The sequence below is a fragment of the Synchiropus splendidus genome, chromosome 4, assembly GCF_027744825.2.
Source record: "Synchiropus splendidus isolate RoL2022-P1 chromosome 4, RoL_Sspl_1.0, whole genome shotgun sequence".
NCBI lineage: Eukaryota > Metazoa > Chordata > Actinopteri > Syngnathiformes > Callionymidae > Synchiropus > Synchiropus splendidus.
Window position 1 is genome coordinate 18,126,884 of NC_071337.1, and position 17,213 is coordinate 18,144,096.

Sequence of the window (17,213 nt, forward strand, 5' to 3'; positions counted from 1 at the left end):
GTCTTCATAGTTGTTGAAAAGAAAATACAAATTGGATTGCAAAGATTACATTCCAACATAAAGAGAAATGGTCTGATGCCATGACTGGTGACAAAGGAACCTAAATGAAGGTCCATGCACTGCCACAGGTCAAGCAAATAGTCATCATAGAATCGTCTCAAGTCCTGGGCAGCCAATTGAGTCTTCCAAAATCAACCATCGAAAACATGGGTCCAACCACACATCAGAATACCTCCATCACCAGAGAACACATAATGAATCATAAGTTACAAAAGTTGCAACAACTTCACTTCAAACAGGTGTCGAACTATCGAAAATGTAGTTCCAAGACATCAGGAAATTGTCTAAAGTTGGCAATATTTAAGCTAAAAATTCAAGACAACAAAGTTCAAGACAACAGGGCTAAAGTCAAGTCAAAAGCCAATGACGTGAGATATTTACGTTCGATATGAGCGCCAAGACATCTTGACAGAACAGTCCGAGGTGATGATGACAAGTGTCAAGTCAAAACCAAACTAGAGACACGTCAGTTCCCAGCCAAAAACCAGAGGTGGAGACGAGCCGAGTCACGAGTTTGAACCGTCACCTCTCGATCAGGGAGGTGGGTTTAAAGGTCGTCAGCAGGACTGAATGTGGAAACACAGTAACTAAGGTTCAAACTCACGAATCCAAAAGATGGGGCGAATCACTTCAACTGAATCCCTTTATCTGAAAGTTATCTTGCAACCTGCAACTAGTTGCTCCGAAGTTCGGTCGCAGCCTTCCGTGACCAAGCAACTGCTTTATGCTCCATGAAGTCGGAGGCTGTATCTCCAGGGAAAGACATCGCTGGCGAGCGGAAAGAAAGTATTGACAGATGACACCCTTCTTCACAACAACAGGCCCTAATACATCACGAACGGTCGTGATCTCTCCGCTAAACGTTTACACTGCTATTTTGTCTTAACGTTAAAGGTTGCAATTTCACCTCTTATTCTAGATGACGGGAGAAAAGACGTGTGGAACGGAGGACGCGCAATTACAAACAGCGTGATTGACAAGATTGAAATTGGACGTACATGAAGGAGAAAGCACTATTGAGATGATGTGTCTCTTACCCAGCACGTAAATCGTAGCAAAGTTTCATGAACAGAGGTTGTCTGTAGTTTTATCCGTCGGTTACACCTGCTGCTCCAGTTTAGCGCCAGGATGTAGGCAGCTCCCTCGCTCCATCCATCCCCGCGACGTCCGCGAATTTCCGGGCTCCGACTAGTTCCTGACGCCGCTTCGGCGGTTAAACGACACGCAGGAGGAACGAAGGGTAATCCAGGGTCAGAAGCGACGAGAGCGGAGTCCCACAGCTCACGAGTTCACCGTCGCCGTCGTGTCTCTCGTTTAACACCCAGAATCAGGCAAGGAGCTGGGCCGAGGAGAGTCGTCAGTGGCCGCTGATGGTTCTTAAAGGGGCCGCCTGGTTTGACTGATACCTCACAGACAAGACGCGGGGGGAAACGACCCGCGACTATACCACCGCCCTGCGGCCGCAAAGCGAATAGTACAGCACTTTCACAATCATTTTATGGAAACAAGCGAGGAGTAATAAAATAAAACGGGTGTCCTGATTTGATTCCGTAAAGAATACAGTCATCTTTGATACCTGAATGTTTGCAATGTGACACAAAAAAAATCATATTCGTTATATTTAGAATGTATCGAGTTGTTCATTTGTGTTTTTCAAAATGGAATTATTCACGAGGTATAGTTTTCAAAACAAAAGAAAACGTTGAAAAATAAATCACTGTATTACTTACAAATGGTAAGATAACGATAGCATTTCTATGTCACACAAGTGCCACTTATAAAAGGTGCAATCCCCATTTATATATATATAACTACATTTTACAAATAACTTTTATTTTCATATCTCAGTGTACCGTGGCTTGTTCGTAATGAATTTCATTTTGAGCCAGATTACATGCCTTTGTGGGTTGGATGTAAACAGTTATATACATATTTCCAATAATGTCATCAGCTCACCTTTCCATCGTTCAGTGTGTTGATACAGCAGACGAGTGAAGTTGCTGAAGAGCCAGAAGGCGAGCTGGTAAAGAGAAAAAGTTTCCAGCAATGTTTCCATCGCGGCCGAAGTGGAGCAGGTCACATTTGTTTAAGCAAATAAGTGTCACTTATTCCATGTTGACCTGTAGAGGACATAAGGACAGTTCAGTGCCCAGTTTGAGATGGAGCTGCTTCTTTTTATTGGTCGGGTGATGAACATGAACAAGAGAGTGAGTCTGCATCCGAAGAACCCGCTGAAATTAAATTAATTTCTTCTGACTGCCAGTCAAGTGGGGACACACTCTGTCAAGAAACCCAGTTATTTAGGTTATTTTGGTATCATGTGTTCTCAACCTTGTCTTCAAAAACATTTGGACTTCAATCCTAAACTAGTACAGGAGTATAAATAATCATTTTTGGCACCGTATTTTTTCTTTAATTCCACTGAGAAGGCAAAACTCAAGCTGTTGTCAGGTTGCTGTTCCACAGGAGAGCAGACTAGTGACTCAAAGTGGATTTTAGGATGAAACAGCTGCTGGAAATCATTTCGGTATCATCAGAGGATCAAGCTGAACGTTTAAACTCCACAGCAGCAGAGCTCTGAGGGTAGTCAGCAGGGATTGCACAACAAATAAGGGACTAATGCTCTTCGACAGGATTCCCCTGAACCACCCTGTGGGCGAGCCACTCTCACACACCAGCATGCACACACACACACACACGCCACAGATGACTTCCAGCAAATATCCAGAGAATTCCCAAATCCTTGCTCTGTGCTCCACTTGAAATCCTGTGATGACGTTTTTAATCACATACCAGCAATTTTCTCCAAGGTTGCACAACATCGACCTTCTTATGCAACTGAAGGACCCATTTGTTGGAGGCAGAGGAGAGAGGGTGAACCATGACGGGATGTGGGTGCATCACTCTCAGTGGGAAATATGCACTTTCCCTTAAGTAGTTAACGAAACAGTGCGTAAAATAAAGATGCATCATTCTGGCGATGTTGATCTGTAGCAACTACTGAGACTACCTCGGGCTGATATGACTCCCACTAGTGGCAATCGAAGCTTGACCCATTCCAAAACCCACAATCCGAGCAGGTCGATCAGCTCAGAAAACTGACCAGGTTTAACTTCCTCTGTGGTATGTAGTGCTGTACGGCATGACTCAACACGAGTTACAAAAACATAACTTTAATACACATGTTGCATATATAAACAACCTGTCACGATGGCAATTTAACACAGATATTGCGGTTGTTATACGGTCATTTAATTTTTCTATACTTTGATGCTAATAATCCAGCAAGCTCCATCAGAATTGTGACAGCTTATTGTCATATACGAATCTGTCATTTTGCGATTTAGAAAGAAGAGGAATTAACTACAGTCTTCTGATTTTCTTAATGAATAGGTGGTTTTATTAAGAAGCCAAAACAATAGTCATTTCACCTAGACGCTCTCCTGCTGTGGTGGCCACGTTCTACCAGCAGATGGCGCCATTAATCCACTGCAGTTCTCTTGCTAAATGAATTGGCATTCGAAGTACTGTCACATTTTCTGTGCGTAGTTTCAGCCAGTCGTACCATGGACTTTGAGACCACCTCCTCAATGAATCCAAAGTTTCCCCAAACAGCAACAAATTGCTCTTTTTTAATACACACTCCCGAGTTAAGATCTTAACCACAGCTGACCTGACATTTACATGACACCAGTGTCTCCTATTTAATACTCATAGTATGTGGCTCCAGCACAGGTGAGATGGAGAGTAAGACTGAAAAAGAGTTTCAGAACTGTACGTGTCGAGGACTGTCTCCATGGCAACGAGACTACCACAATTGAGTGTAAACGGATCCTGGCATCTCATTTTTCACCGACCTGATATCAGTCAACACACTCGGATCAAGACTGGCTTTGCTCACATAACATCTGGTTCAGTTCTGTCCCTGGCTACATAATAACCGTGTTTAATTAGGACAGTTCTTTTTGACGATTTGGGACTTGCGACATATATATGTGATAATATACACATTCAGGCTAATCATTTTTTTCTTTTCAACAAGTGAAGAAGACACAACATGTTTTAAAAATTCATCATCTTTAATCTCACAATCTCTTATTTCTTCTCTCCAGTGTTTTTAAACAATAAAAAATAAATATACATTATGTTACAAAAAACATTTCCAGTGTCTGGCTTAAAAAAAAACAGATTTACAAACAGGGACAAAACACTGAGGATAATCTGGTGGCAGAAAGGCATCATGGGATATTGAGTTGGCTTCATCGTGCTTCTTCAGGCACATTCATTGTCACTCAAAAAGGCCACGGCAGCAGTTCTTGTGTTTAAGGCCTCAATCCAGGGTGAAATATGTATTATCTACACAGTTCCACGAAATGCATGTGAAGTGTCCCAAAAGTCCGAGGGCACAGTGAGAGTTCTACATTCAGGAAGTTTCTTCATGGTCTGACTCGCCGTCCTGATCCCTCGTACAGTTTTGGCACGATCCCTTTTTTTTCTCAACAACTCTGGGCAGCTCAAGCGTCTGCAACAGTAATACTGCTCTCCACAGAGAGAAGGAAGTCCCACTCACAGCGGCAGGCTGGTCTGGGTTTTCCTGGTAAGTCAGATGGAGGTCTCATTACTGCCACTGTTAGCAAACAGAGGAGGACAAAAGGAGAAGACATGCGAGAGATATGAGTGAGTGAGGGTTGTCATATGGGGTTAAGGTCCAACATGCAGAAGTATAAGATCAACCTTTGACTTTATCAAACATAATGCTATGTAGTTAGTTTACTCCCTTGGTCCTGCAGACTACCTCTCAGACCTGGACCTGTATACCCATCAGGTCATGTCAGGCAGTCAGCATGACAAAACACTACGACTACGAATGTGTTTTTTCCCTTTACAACTTGTAGCAGACGTGCATTTTGCCATTAAGTTAGTCAGTTGTTAATCGATCATTTACATTTTCAAGTGAACATCAGAATCTACTCACTCTGAGTCTGACTCATTGCCTCCGTTGACGTTCCCCGACTTCAAGTGCATTGCTACTCCACCGTTAGTGTCCCGGTAGATTCCGGCTGGTGCCGACCCGACAGGGAGCTGCGGCCGCGGAGCTACCGGTGGTTTAATAAATGTGCTGTTGGCGTGGTTGCCGGCGCGACCGCCATCATTGTACGTCACTGATGGAGGTGGCGACGAGGAGGTCATGATGTTAACGGATGGGGGCGGTGAGGAGGTGCTGATGTTGATGGGCGGGGGCGATGTGATGGTGGGGGAGTTGTAGTCGCTCAGCTTCTCCCTCAGGCGGTTCTTCATGTTCTTGTCGTTTAGAGGCGGTGGGTAACTGATTTTGTTCTTTAGGATTCCTGAAACAAACAGGGAGTTAGTGAAGAGTCACTCCCCCGGAACAAGATAGAAACTCAGGCCCCCTGCTCACCTTTCCTTTGCTCCGGCTGATGGTTGCTGTTCGGCAAACCTGTCGACGTAGAGTCTTTAACTGGGGTTTGTTTGTCCCGGTCCAGTGACGGCGCCCTCTCTGACTCCCCCGTGTGGTTGAGCTTGTTGTCTGAGTGCAGCTCCACATTGACTTTGGTCTCCACTCGCAGCCGTTCAATGCCGCCGGGGTCCTCACTGTCACTGGCTGTAGTGGCGTCTGTCGGCCAGTAGGGCTTCACGTGATTGGACACCGATTCCACTAGAGAAGAAAGAACTGAAAGGATTAATTTACATATTTATCTTCTAAAATTGCATGACTAATACGTGTATCTTCATTTATCTATTTTTGTTGTACCCTCTTATCCCTTGTCTCATTGTAAGCTTTTTTATGTACAGAAATGTTTTTCCATTTCCAATTAGTCATTTCCATTTTTGCTAAAGCTTTTAATTTTTTTAAATTACTTAATCTCTTCTTATTATATTCCATCATGAATCTACATTCAATTCTACTATTATTAGATTTTTTTATAACATTATCATATTATTTATTATTATTAAATTTTATTATTAACTCCAGACCACACGAAAAAATACTGACTACATTTTCTACATGCAATAAACAATATATTTGCCCCCTGCCAGGGGTCTTTGGAAGCTAAGGACAGAAATAAATACAATTATACCTTTTGGAGTGCTGTGGATTGGCTGTCTCTCATTGTTCCATTTGGGTTTGATGTCGAGGTCATCGTCCTCACTGTCCGAGGAGTGTGAAGACGCGTACGATGAGCTGTGATCGTCCACTGACAGCTCGCTGTCTGAGTCTGAATCTGCGCAAAACATTCACCATTTTAAAATGTTCAAATTCAAATGAGATTTCTGAACCATCTGACATACCATCCGCTTTAGTGCCGTTGCGATGGAAGAGCGGTCCATCCAGGTCTGTGTGTCCTTTTGCGGTCCCCGATGAGCCGCCTGGTTTCAGGCCTGACTCCTCCCTGCACATAGATAGAAAGGGGAGGAAGGAAGAGGGAAGGGTGGGAAGTGGAAAGCAGAGGTGGAGATAACATGGGGTTTAAGATCGAGTCTGAACTTGTGAAGAGAGCAGCTGAAACCCCAGACGTTCTGTCATGATGTCTGACAAAGCAAATCTTCTAAAAATAGAAAGTCTGTCGGCAGAATTCACCTGAAAAACTACACGACATGTAATCGACGAGTCTGTGTGAAAAGTAAGGGAATGGTCACATGACTCGCCAGCAGTGAGTCAGTCTCTGTTCTGATTGACAGCTTTATGAGTCCAGACCAAGTTTAACTGAGCCAGCGGATGGATGTGACACCACCGTGAGGAAACCCATCTGTAATCATCAGGCACCTGAACATGACACACAGCGGCAGTTCCGAACTACAATACATACATGGTTTCAAGGGTTTTTTTAAGGGCGCAGCAGGAATATTCTTGTGCTGTACAGCACAGCAAACTGTCTCAGATCTTTCCCTTAATTCTGTCGAACCAAAGATGTGGGAAGTGCCCCCCAATATTTTGTAGAAAGAGTCCCAAAGCTGGATGAAGGTCCATAGTCTCATTGAAAAAGTGCCTTTAGTTAGAATGTGCAACGAAGCAGGGTCCATAGCCTTTTCTTGAACCTGAGTCTACTGAACAAAACATGGCATAGGATTTCACACGAAACAAATATGCAGATGATGTGCCTTGGTTTCTGTTGTGAAGCTGACTGTAAATTGCATGTAAAAAGCCGTGCGCCAGCAAAACACACACACACACTCATGCTGCCACAGTACCAAACAGCTTGAGAAACATCCATGCTATTTTGGTTGAACACATTTGAGAAAAACCACAGTGTCAGCTTCTATGTGCTCATGCTTTCTTTGTCAGTAGCAGAGTAGGTCAATAAGCAGACATGCACGGGTGACCAACCAGCCAACAGGACTAAAAGACCCACAAACAGAAGCACACACACACACACATACACAGTGGTGGAAGCAGCCATGCAGGGAGTTAGCATGTTGTACCTGAGTGTGTATGCCAGGTAGCTGCTGCGACTCTTGGCTGACCTGATGGTGCTGTCCAGGGACACAGTGGACTCCCCAATGCCAGAGCGGTACAGTGGGCCGTCTTCTGTGTACGTGTTGTTACAGTTGAGCGAGCGCTGAGGATGGAGAGGTGAACCCACATAGTGAGACACATAGTGAGGGTGGGAAGACATTAACATTAACAACAAGAACACACAAAACCAGTCCATCTTGTGCGAGGAAGGCCACAGAGCACTGCCGTGGCTAACCTTGCTGAGTCAACCAGAGAATGGAGTTGGTAATCTGACCCATGCCATGGTCAGCCAGTTCAGAAATTGTTTATCATATAGTGATAATAATTGTAGGTTGGTAGATTAAACTCTAGTGATTATTCAGTTTTATTTATATCTGCTATTTGAGAGTAAAAATGCTCGATAACTCACGGTGAGCAGAGACGCCCGTGTCGCTGCCGTCTCCTCTGCCATGGTCTTTTTCCCTGTAAAGACATTCTTCAGGTTCTTCCTCACATCCTTGTTGAAGATGATGTGGAAGAAGAAGATGAAGACTCCCTGAAGCAAATAAAAACAAATTGAAGAATCCATTTAAAGAACACAAGAAAGAGTTTGAAAGTGTGTGTGTTACCTGAAGACAGCTGAAGATAGCAAATAGGTAGTGGAAGGTCATCACATTACTATTGACTGCCATCAGGCCAAGCAGCCAGGTAGCGCTGATGAGCAGCAGTAGGATGAAGGCCATACGTAAAGCAGGACTGAAAAACATGAAGAAATAGGAAAAATGTAATTCATTCATTCATCTCCATCCAGTTATTCCCTTCATGGCGTCACATAGGCTAGAGTCCATCCCAGCTACTTATTGGACAGGTCAATGGTCGATCACAGAACACATGAAGACAGACAACCATAGACACCATTGGACTATGAAGAATCATCACATAACTTCTGTATGTTTTTGGACAACTGCAAGAAATCATGGGGAAAAAAAACATAATGCAAAGGAAGAACACCAAAACTACACATAGAAAAGACCTAGGTTCAAGCCAAACCTTGAGAGAGTTGGAGGGTTTGATTACCCTGCGACCGTCTTGCAGAGAGGCTGCAGCCACTATTACTACTACAACACTGCCACGATGAGTGTGACAACGCTAACCCATATTAGCACTTTTTTTCCACTTTTATATAACTAGTGAGCGATTAAACCCCCTAAAAGAAGTCAAATCAAATAGCTGTATAGCGACTTCAATTATGTTTCAATAACATGCTTCAATTATGTAAAATACTAAATAAGAAACTCACATGGCTCCAGATTTCTCCATCGCCTTCTGCCTGCGACCACAAGAAGCTTTGGCAGCCAGAATGAAGATCACAATGTTCACCTTAAGGAAAGAAAAGAATGTAGGTCTAAGTGTTTTAACAATACTTTTTGAAAGCGCACTCACATTACTTGTTTAATATTTTAGTTTGGATTGCAACTAACTCTGTTCTTGGGCACAATAGTATTTTGTACACCTACCAGGACAACAACAAAAATTGGACCAGCGAAGCTCCAGATAAGCGTGTCATGAACCGACAGCCAGCAGAAATCTGGGTTCCCATAACCTTGAGGATCCAGACCGACGGCCAAACCTGAAGATGGAGGAGAAAAATTAAAGACCATTGTTCAGGTGGTAAATCAGTCATCACTATTTCAAAATATATTTTTTCAATATAACTTCCCTGTCTCATGCCCTGTTACTTTGTATTGGCTAATTTTTAGTACCACCAAGTTATTGTAATGTCAATCTATTTTATGTGACAGCTGATCTGGACTGAGTTGGGGTCTCACCAGTGATAATGGCGGGGATGCCCCACCCGATGGCATAGTAGAACCTCATATGTCCGTGGTTGATGTTTCGCAGCTCAGTCAACATGCGGTAGATGTGGAGACCCTCCACAAACATCCAGGCAAAGGTGCACATGTAGAAGTAGTGCAGGAGGATGGCGATGACGGTGCACACAAACTGAAGGATAAAAGAAGTAAGGATCAATTTCAGCTCCTCCATTCATCATGTTTCTTGATCTCCTCCGCTCAGCTGCAGAGGAATGTGTCCAAGAATGTTCCGACTGTATTTTGCTCGTTCTGTTTCATGAGCTAGGAGATCAGAGGGAAGCGGAGACTATTTTGACAGAGTTATAAATCTTCCCACAGATGGCCTGCAGCGCTTGCCGGGAGAATTCCACAGATCCAACACGCACATGTGAGGTTACACCTAAGCCAGGAGTGCAAAAGCTACTGAGTCAAATCTGAATATCAAATGGCTTTTTGCTGAGTCAAAGTCCATGTATTTCAGTCAGAATATTATATAGATAGGAGCAAATGCATGGTGAGTCGTTCTCAGTTCCATTACTAAAGGCGTCAAGAACATGTTCCTCCATTGCTCGAAAGTCCAGTTGTGTTGGAAATTAATGCACAACTCATCACTGAACCACTCATATACTCATATATAATCGAGCAGTACTGGAGAACCGTCTACTTTGCGAAAAACAAAAAACCCACTGACATGGAGAAAGAGGTCGGGCAATAGCAGTGTGCTAATGGCTACAGCTAAGAAACACAACGTACTGCATGTATTGTTATTTTCCTCATCTACCTGATCTAAGATTTTCTCAGTCGGAAGGTAGGAGAATTCTCACCACCCTGAGTTTGAAATCCACGATGGCTTCCTCGAATGTAAACAGGAAGGAGATGTTTTCTGTTTCCTCTTCATCCTGCGAGGTTACTGTTTGCAAATGGAGTTGCTTGTCTCCACACAAGGCGTGCGTGAGAATAACTCTTCCCAGTAACAAGGAACTGGAACGCAGCATTGGTCCAGATCACAACATCCCAAGCATAGTAAGGGATGAAAGTCATACAAGGACTTCTGCTTGTTGGCGGTACAAGACAAACTGAAATTAAAATAAGAGCTAATATGTATATAAAGCTGTAGAAAGTGAATGTTGTTTTCACTCAACTGATGAGGTGAATATAGAAGTTCCATTTTCTGCCACAAACAGAAACATCCACCTCTTCTCTGAAGAAGATATTAACTGATTCATGTTTTGGAGAACCGCAGACAAGCCCTGGGTTTGCCAGCTGGCCCGAGGGCGACTAGAGTCGTTGCATGTTTCAACTAGCAGCCTGCATGTGTGTCAGCTTGTTTGTTAGTGTCTTTTGCGTATACAGTTCATGTTGATGCGTACATACTAACCCCTAATAGTGTTGCACAAGTCAGCATCTTTGGGTTTGGGTTTGGGTTAATAGATGGTGTGGCTTCATGGTGACATGGTAATTGCATTTTTGGATTCAGCCACTGCTTTCACACGTCACATAAATTAGGCAACATATCATGAATGATGCCTTTGCTATGTGTTTTAAGATTTGAAACATCCCTGTACTCAAGTGTAACATCAGTTGGAGTCATAGCATGAGGAATAGCAATGCTACGAGGGACTGCTCCCAGATTACCTCATTGCTTGAAGGCAGTAAATGAGCAATGTTACTCTTATGGGGGCTGAAACGTGAGCCAACTTTTCTCAGTATCAGAACACACAGGACATCATCCCGTTCAAGTGCAGCAATATAACCACAGATTTCTGATTCACCATTTGCACTGACAAGCAGCAACTCTCCAGAGTCATATCTCACCGGATTCTCTGTCTGGTTGATTCCCAGCAGAAAGACCAGCTCCGAGAACAGAAGCGCTGCCACCAGGTTCCTGTGGATGACGTGCAGGTTGGAGCTGAGTCGCCGCAGCAGGCACAGCAAGATGAATGTGAGGAGGAGGAGGAAGAGGGAGACGGACACAGTCGCGTAGGTGACGATTTTCAGAGGCAAGACGTCGTTGTGCTGGAGGGAGACGATCATGGTTACACGTCTGAATGAAGCCACATGGAGAGGTTTTGCAGTCTACCTCTCTCTTGGAGATATCCATGAGCACAGCAAAGCTGGTCATGTGGTTGCACTGACAGGAAATGTGAGTGACGTTCCGGTGAAGCACCTCGCAGCCTTTAGAGGACCAGCCACCCGTCCCACCAATCCTTCAGACGGTGATCACAACATATTTGGTAAGGCAAATTCAGATGCTTCTCTTCATCATTTGAACCGTCACATACGCGAGCGAGTGGTTCCAGAACACGCAGACAGGTTTGGTCCTTTCCTTGGTCTCCAGCAGGGTGTACTCCAGGGTGATGGGCGGGTCTAGGATGTGGGGTAGTGGAGTCCCCTCGCTGTGCACAGTGGTGCTAACAATGGCCGTGTTGATGACTGGCCGATTTGGGACACTACAAATAAAAGCAGAAGATTGGCATATAAAAAGACAAAAAATTGAAGGTGTTAGAGGTGAAAGCTAGAGCTGAGTCAAGGTTAACTTCCTTTACGCACTCTGGTTTGTTCTCACAGTCTAAAAACATAGAGGTTAAGTGATAACACTGTCCCAGTGGTTTCCTGTGTTTCTGTGCTCTCTGATGGACTGGGTGACCCCCACCTTTCACCTGTTCCAGCAAGACAAGGATCCGGTCGAAGCATTCCCAGAATGGCATTAGGCAACACTGACAACCATCTCAGTACACTAGCCTGTTGCTGCAGGGACAGCGACTCTTGACACAAGTGTCACAGAGACATTTTGTTCACGCAGCTGCTGGCCTCCAGCAGAAGTACCAAAGTCATAGAATGTGTTATCGGTCTACAGCTGAAGACTATACAAATCTTTTTACCTCCTTGAACATATTTTCGTTGGTCTGCTTCCAAAAACACACTCTTTTTCTGACAACTATTCACACTGAAGATGAAATGTGCAGAATTAATCCCAGCCTTCCTCAGAACTATTGATTTATATGCACAACATTAAGTCAGGAGAGAGTTCAGACAGAGTGTGTTCGTGTTTCTCTCCAAGATAATATTTCATTCTGTGAGTCAACGCACGCCTTTAGACTTCAGTGTTGTTGTCCTACATACCGCAGGCTTCTCCTGTCGGGGTCGTATCTCTCCGGTAGCAGCTCTCCGAGGGATTTGTACACGATAACGACAGCAACAGGCATGTGAGCCACTTGTTCTAGGTGGCGCCGCTTCCTGTCAGCCAGTGTTTGCTCCTCCGGTGGAGGTGGATCAGTCTGAGCTTCGGGTGCGAGAGTTGGTTCTTCTGTGATAGGTCAGAAGAAAGTCAGAGACGGGCAGAAGATTATATCATAAGGCAGCTTCGGTCACCAACCTTTGTGTCCCAGGGATTGTAAGTTAAATTCAGGGAAGTGCACGGAAGAGCCAAGCTCTCTTGGATATTCCTCATGGATGTCTTGGAAGTGCGGGAAGGAAGCCCTTTCAGGGTCTGACATGTCCAGATAGTCCACAGTGATGACTGGAACAGAGAAGATGAACGGATTTTGAGAGCTACATTAAAAGTATCAGTTTCATTTTAACCATGTGGACCAGCACCACCTAGAAGAAAGTGATTTAAATAATCACAAACAAGATACTGAAAACTTGATACCGGTAGATACTAAAGACAGATGCCAGTAAATACATAGCAAGCAGTTTGTGAATATCAGTTTATGATAATTTCGTAAAATTTGAGTTTGTGCTGCAGTGAAACCTAAGTCCGTCACCCATGTCTAAGAAAAACTGAGGAATGTTGTTGAAATAAAATAATTTATGGGGGGAAAAAAACAAGTTAATGTTTAATAAAAGTATTTGGTGTTGGTGAGTACTCAAAGGCAAATGCTCGTACACTACTCATTTTGGGAAAAACTGCTGCATCCTACTGAAAACCAAGGAAAAATACTAAAATACAAAAAAAAAAAAAATTTTAATTAAGAAAAAAAAGAGTTGTGTTAATGAACAGATTTGATTTTTATGAAGAAAAAAAACAAAAACAGGGGAAAACATCTAGATTAAGAAAAACAGCAAAGGGAAATTCATACATAAAATTTGGAAATTTAAAAAAATCAGACAAAACCAAGACTAAAAAACAAAATCATAAAAACAGTGGGGTGAAAACAGTATTAAATAAAAACAAAATGGGGTCATCAAATAAAAGAAAATAAAAAATATATACATTTTTAAAAAATGAAAGAATTTAAAACAATAAATGTCAAAAAATGAAATGAACAGTTTAAAATCATTTTCGATCCCTGCTGTTACTCACTCATGTTTTCCGTGACGATGGTGAATGGTTTCAGGTAAGTCTTCCGAACATTCTGCGCCAGTGTGTTAGCATAGTCCTCGAAGTTGCGTAGCAGATGTGCTGTGCCGCCACCCGTCTTCTGGATCTGCTCCCAATGCTCCTTCATCTCTGGATCCAGAATAGCACTTCCAGCTCGTACCAGGTTCTGGAGAATGATACCGGATGAAACCCACATCCAGCGGAGAATTCCAAAACAATCATCGTGTTTACCTCGTTGAACTCTGCGTCCTTCGTGGCGCTGAGGTTGAACCCTGCCTGCCTGCTTTCGTACGAAAGCACCTGGTTAAGCAGCTGTGCCGCCGTCTTCACATCATTGCCGTAGTAATGAGTAGTGGTGTTGGTGGCGCTCTGTAGCAAACGCACAATGGCCTTGGAGCGCTCACTGTCCATCCGACTACTGTCGCGGTGCAGCTCCTCATTCTGAAGAGGGACGACAAAGAGATGCAGAATGAGATAAAAGAAGGTCAATCCCAGGATTAGCGGACGTCTCAGAGGTTCAAGCTGCAGGTGTTTGGTTAGCGCTCCAAGCACAATTTCCTCACCAGTTTCTTGAGAGGTGCGAAGCTTGCAGTGGTGCAGTTGAAAAGTTCCGGCGTCAACCAGCCTTTGTCATTGCTGCAGTGACGGATGGCTGTGCCTGAAATGAACACAATGATAACGGTCAGCACAAGGTTCGACACAACACTAAATAAATATACTGTAGTTTACAGCGAGCTAGCAAGTTAACTTACCGATGGATCCCTTTGGACAGTTCATGGCGGCAGGACGTCCAAACTTGGTCTTGGGCCACCAGATACCAGAGTCGAAGGCTTTTGGACAGTTTTCGTAAACCACTGTGGGAAAAGAAAGTCAAATGTCACACATTAACCCCACAATCAAAGTCAGTCTACTACTAACATTTGAAGTTGTGTTTATAAGGCTAGTTAAACTGCAGAAAGATTTTGGAACTCCTTCGAGATCCATGCGTCTGGCTGCCACTTCCATCCTATCATTTTCACGCTCAGTCAAAAGTGATCAATGGACTTGGAGCCATCGCAAGTCAGAGCACGTCCTAGGACTGTGTGAAGATTCATACGAGGTCAGAACGCTGAGAACTTTCTTTGTGTTGTTTGTCGTCCATTCATCACAACTGCATTGTGCGTCTTCTGTCCCACTGCCAAAGCGTCCGACTTGCCTCTTCTGCTCGACTGGACGCCAACAAAGGCATGAAGTCAGCTCAACTGTAGAACCAGTGGACGTGAGCTGCAGCGTTTGTCTGTCTTTGACAACACCGATTCATCTGCGGGGAACTTGTGAATGTAACCCCCTCAAATGTTCATCGAATCACCATGAATGTAAACCTCCTTTTTGTGTTGGTTGTCATGGCGATGGGCATGGACAGCCACTTTGCCTCCAAAAGTTAGCATTATGAGGATTACCTTCACATCCTGTGGCAGTGACTTCAGCGAACGGGTTATCACAACGGTTACACTGGCGCCCGATGACTCCGCCTTTGCAGGGGCACTGGCCAGTGACCGGGTCACAGGTCCGAGACTCAGAGCCCACAGAGAAGCAGTCGCAGGGGTAGCAAGTGTCCTCCCCTTCCGGTCGGTAGTGATTGTCCTTCAGGACAATTCCATCATGAGTGAAGAAGGTTTTTGATGAAGAAATAACCTCAAAGTGTCTATACCTTGCAGCGACATTCACCGGTGGTCTTGTTGCAGTCCTTATGAAACCCTTGACTGGTGGCACAGTTGCACGGTCCACACACAGGACTACCCCACCAACCCTGAGGACATGGCTTCTCCACCCTGTTTTTTGGGAGAGAAACAACAAGATTTACTTGTGTCATATGGTCATTATGTTACAGCTGACTGGTGTGTGTATTGTTATACCATTTGTTAAGAACTTCACACCAATTTAAATGTAAAACAAACGCAATGAATATGCATCCGTGTGTTCCTCAGTATAGCGGTCAAAGAACCGTTACTAGAATTCTAAAGCCTTGTGAGCAAAGGCATGATAATCATCTGCCATATCATAATAACATTGTAGATGGCTATAAGGTAAACCTTTTATCTGAGTATGACATGCTTCTTTATATAAAAATAACTCTATTGGAATGTCATATGAAGCGAAACAATTCAACCATTACTAACATCATAATTCAATCGTGATATTTTTTGCAATGTCCTTAACAATATTCATCACAAACACGGACTTTGCTCCGCCATTCTTTGGTATCAAGCAATGTTCACAGATTTAGACGTCATGATCAGTTAAGCGAGCGCTTCAATAAACCATCGTAATCTAAAATACACTTCCTCAATTCCTTCTAGACAGCCATCAAATGTGACGAATCCAACACAAAACCCGATTGTCTAGATCTCATATCTGAGATAGTGCAATGTGAGGTGGCTACTGAGACTAAACACCTTTGGAGGATCCGTCAAGCGTGAAGAGGAAATCCCACATCCTCCAGGAGACAGGAAATGATGCATGCCTAAGAGTCAAGGCTTGTGTTCGACTCCCACCTCCTCTGTCTTTTTTTCTTACATTTACACTCCTGTAGCTGAGTAGCAGCAGGGACTCAGGAAGTTCCCCTCCATCCAACCATAATATTGGAGCAAGTGGAAAAGTTGTGAAAACACACAAATGCATTCTTTGAGTCGCCTTTGAATTTGGCTATTTCACAAGTCTCATTTAAAACCAACATTGTCAACATTTAACTTAACACATCAAAACAGTTTGTTTTGACAGGTAGGAAGACAATTATTATAATGGGTTTTACATTAGATATATTGCATATTGCATTTTAATTGAAAAGCCTGTTATTTTTTTCAAATTTCAAATATAAATATGTATCTTTTGTCCTAAGGTCCTCTTGAGTGAGACATACTTTTTGTCCACTTCAAACCACTGAAGATTGAGGTACTTGCGCTACCTGCTGGAGCTGAACAAAAAAAAAAACAAAACAGGAAATATGTTTCTTTTTTCGCCTGATGCATGTTCTCTGCGTGTTTCGCTGATTTTTTTTCATTCATTCATTCATTCAGACCTATGTTTCTTGAACTCATGCAGATGGCATGTTCAGGTGTGTCGGAATTGTCTATATTACAGACAAAAAATGGCATCCCCCAATCTCCCGTCTGCCGGCAGATATCCAGTTGTCCATTCACTTAAATACAAACCCCAACTTTACTGGGACAGCTTACTATGGGTTAGCTGCCATAGGCGAGATCAATGCTGGCCTTTTCTCATGTAACATTTTTAACTATCCATGACTGGTGTTTGTGCCTAACAATGAAGTACAAGAGCCACAACTTCAAGTGCAACAGTTCCAGCAGGATGCTTCAGTGTAATGGCCCAGTGCTTGTTGGAGAAGCAACACCACCTCAGTTTAGGAATCGAGGGACTATCGACCACTATGGAACAGGCTCTCCTGTGTGACTGTTGCAGTGGTTTACTTTTTTCTCCCCCACAAGTGCTAATTGCCAGCACTAGTTGCGCTATGTCAGTA

At 43.6% G+C, this 17,213-nt stretch overlaps 2 protein-coding genes across 6 annotated transcripts in view; both read right to left on the reverse strand.

The window, feature by feature from the left end:
- The window catches only part of gramd4a (GRAM domain containing 4a), a 37,226-nt gene extending 35,788 nt beyond the window's left edge, over positions 1–1,438 (reverse strand). For 2 of the 3 annotated variants that reach the window (XM_053862011.1, XM_053862010.1), the window contains exon 1: positions 1,098–1,438. In XM_053862011.1, the coding sequence (XP_053717986.1) occupies positions 1,098–1,126 (29 nt within the window). In that variant the 5' untranslated portion in view covers positions 1,127–1,438. Of the gene's footprint in view, positions 1–664; positions 765–1,097 lie in introns of those variants that run through there. The other variant, XM_053862013.1, reaches the window with a different exon arrangement.
- A 2,701-nt stretch (positions 1,439–4,139) lies between these two features.
- Positions 4,140–17,213, reverse strand: part of celsr1a (cadherin EGF LAG seven-pass G-type receptor 1a) — a 63,992-nt gene continuing 50,918 nt past the window's right edge. For 2 of the 3 annotated variants that reach the window (XM_053863213.1, XM_053863211.1), the window contains 22 exons: positions 15,384–15,504; positions 15,133–15,316; positions 14,446–14,547; positions 14,257–14,351; positions 13,925–14,134; positions 13,676–13,859; positions 12,746–12,889; positions 12,493–12,676; positions 11,652–11,819; positions 11,450–11,576; positions 11,185–11,385; positions 9,346–9,520; positions 9,034–9,146; positions 8,817–8,896; positions 8,146–8,272; positions 7,947–8,072; positions 7,504–7,640; positions 6,373–6,473; positions 6,162–6,305; positions 5,480–5,737; positions 5,036–5,408; positions 4,140–4,687 (listed from right to left, as the gene is read on the reverse strand). In XM_053863213.1, the coding sequence (XP_053719188.1) occupies positions 4,663–4,687; positions 5,036–5,408; positions 5,480–5,737; positions 6,162–6,305; positions 6,373–6,473; positions 7,504–7,640; positions 7,947–8,072; positions 8,146–8,272; positions 8,817–8,896; positions 9,034–9,146; positions 9,346–9,520; positions 11,185–11,385; positions 11,450–11,576; positions 11,652–11,819; positions 12,493–12,676; positions 12,746–12,889; positions 13,676–13,859; positions 13,925–14,134; positions 14,257–14,351; positions 14,446–14,547; positions 15,133–15,316; positions 15,384–15,504 (3,379 nt within the window). In that variant the 3' untranslated portion in view covers positions 4,140–4,662. The remainder of the gene's footprint in view (positions 4,688–5,035; positions 5,409–5,479; positions 5,738–6,161; positions 6,306–6,372; positions 6,474–7,503; positions 7,641–7,946; positions 8,073–8,145; positions 8,273–8,816; positions 8,897–9,033; positions 9,147–9,345; positions 9,521–11,184; positions 11,386–11,449; positions 11,577–11,651; positions 11,820–12,492; positions 12,677–12,745; positions 12,890–13,675; positions 13,860–13,924; positions 14,135–14,256; positions 14,352–14,445; positions 14,548–15,132; positions 15,317–15,383; positions 15,505–17,213) is intronic. The other variant, XM_053863212.1, reaches the window with a different exon arrangement.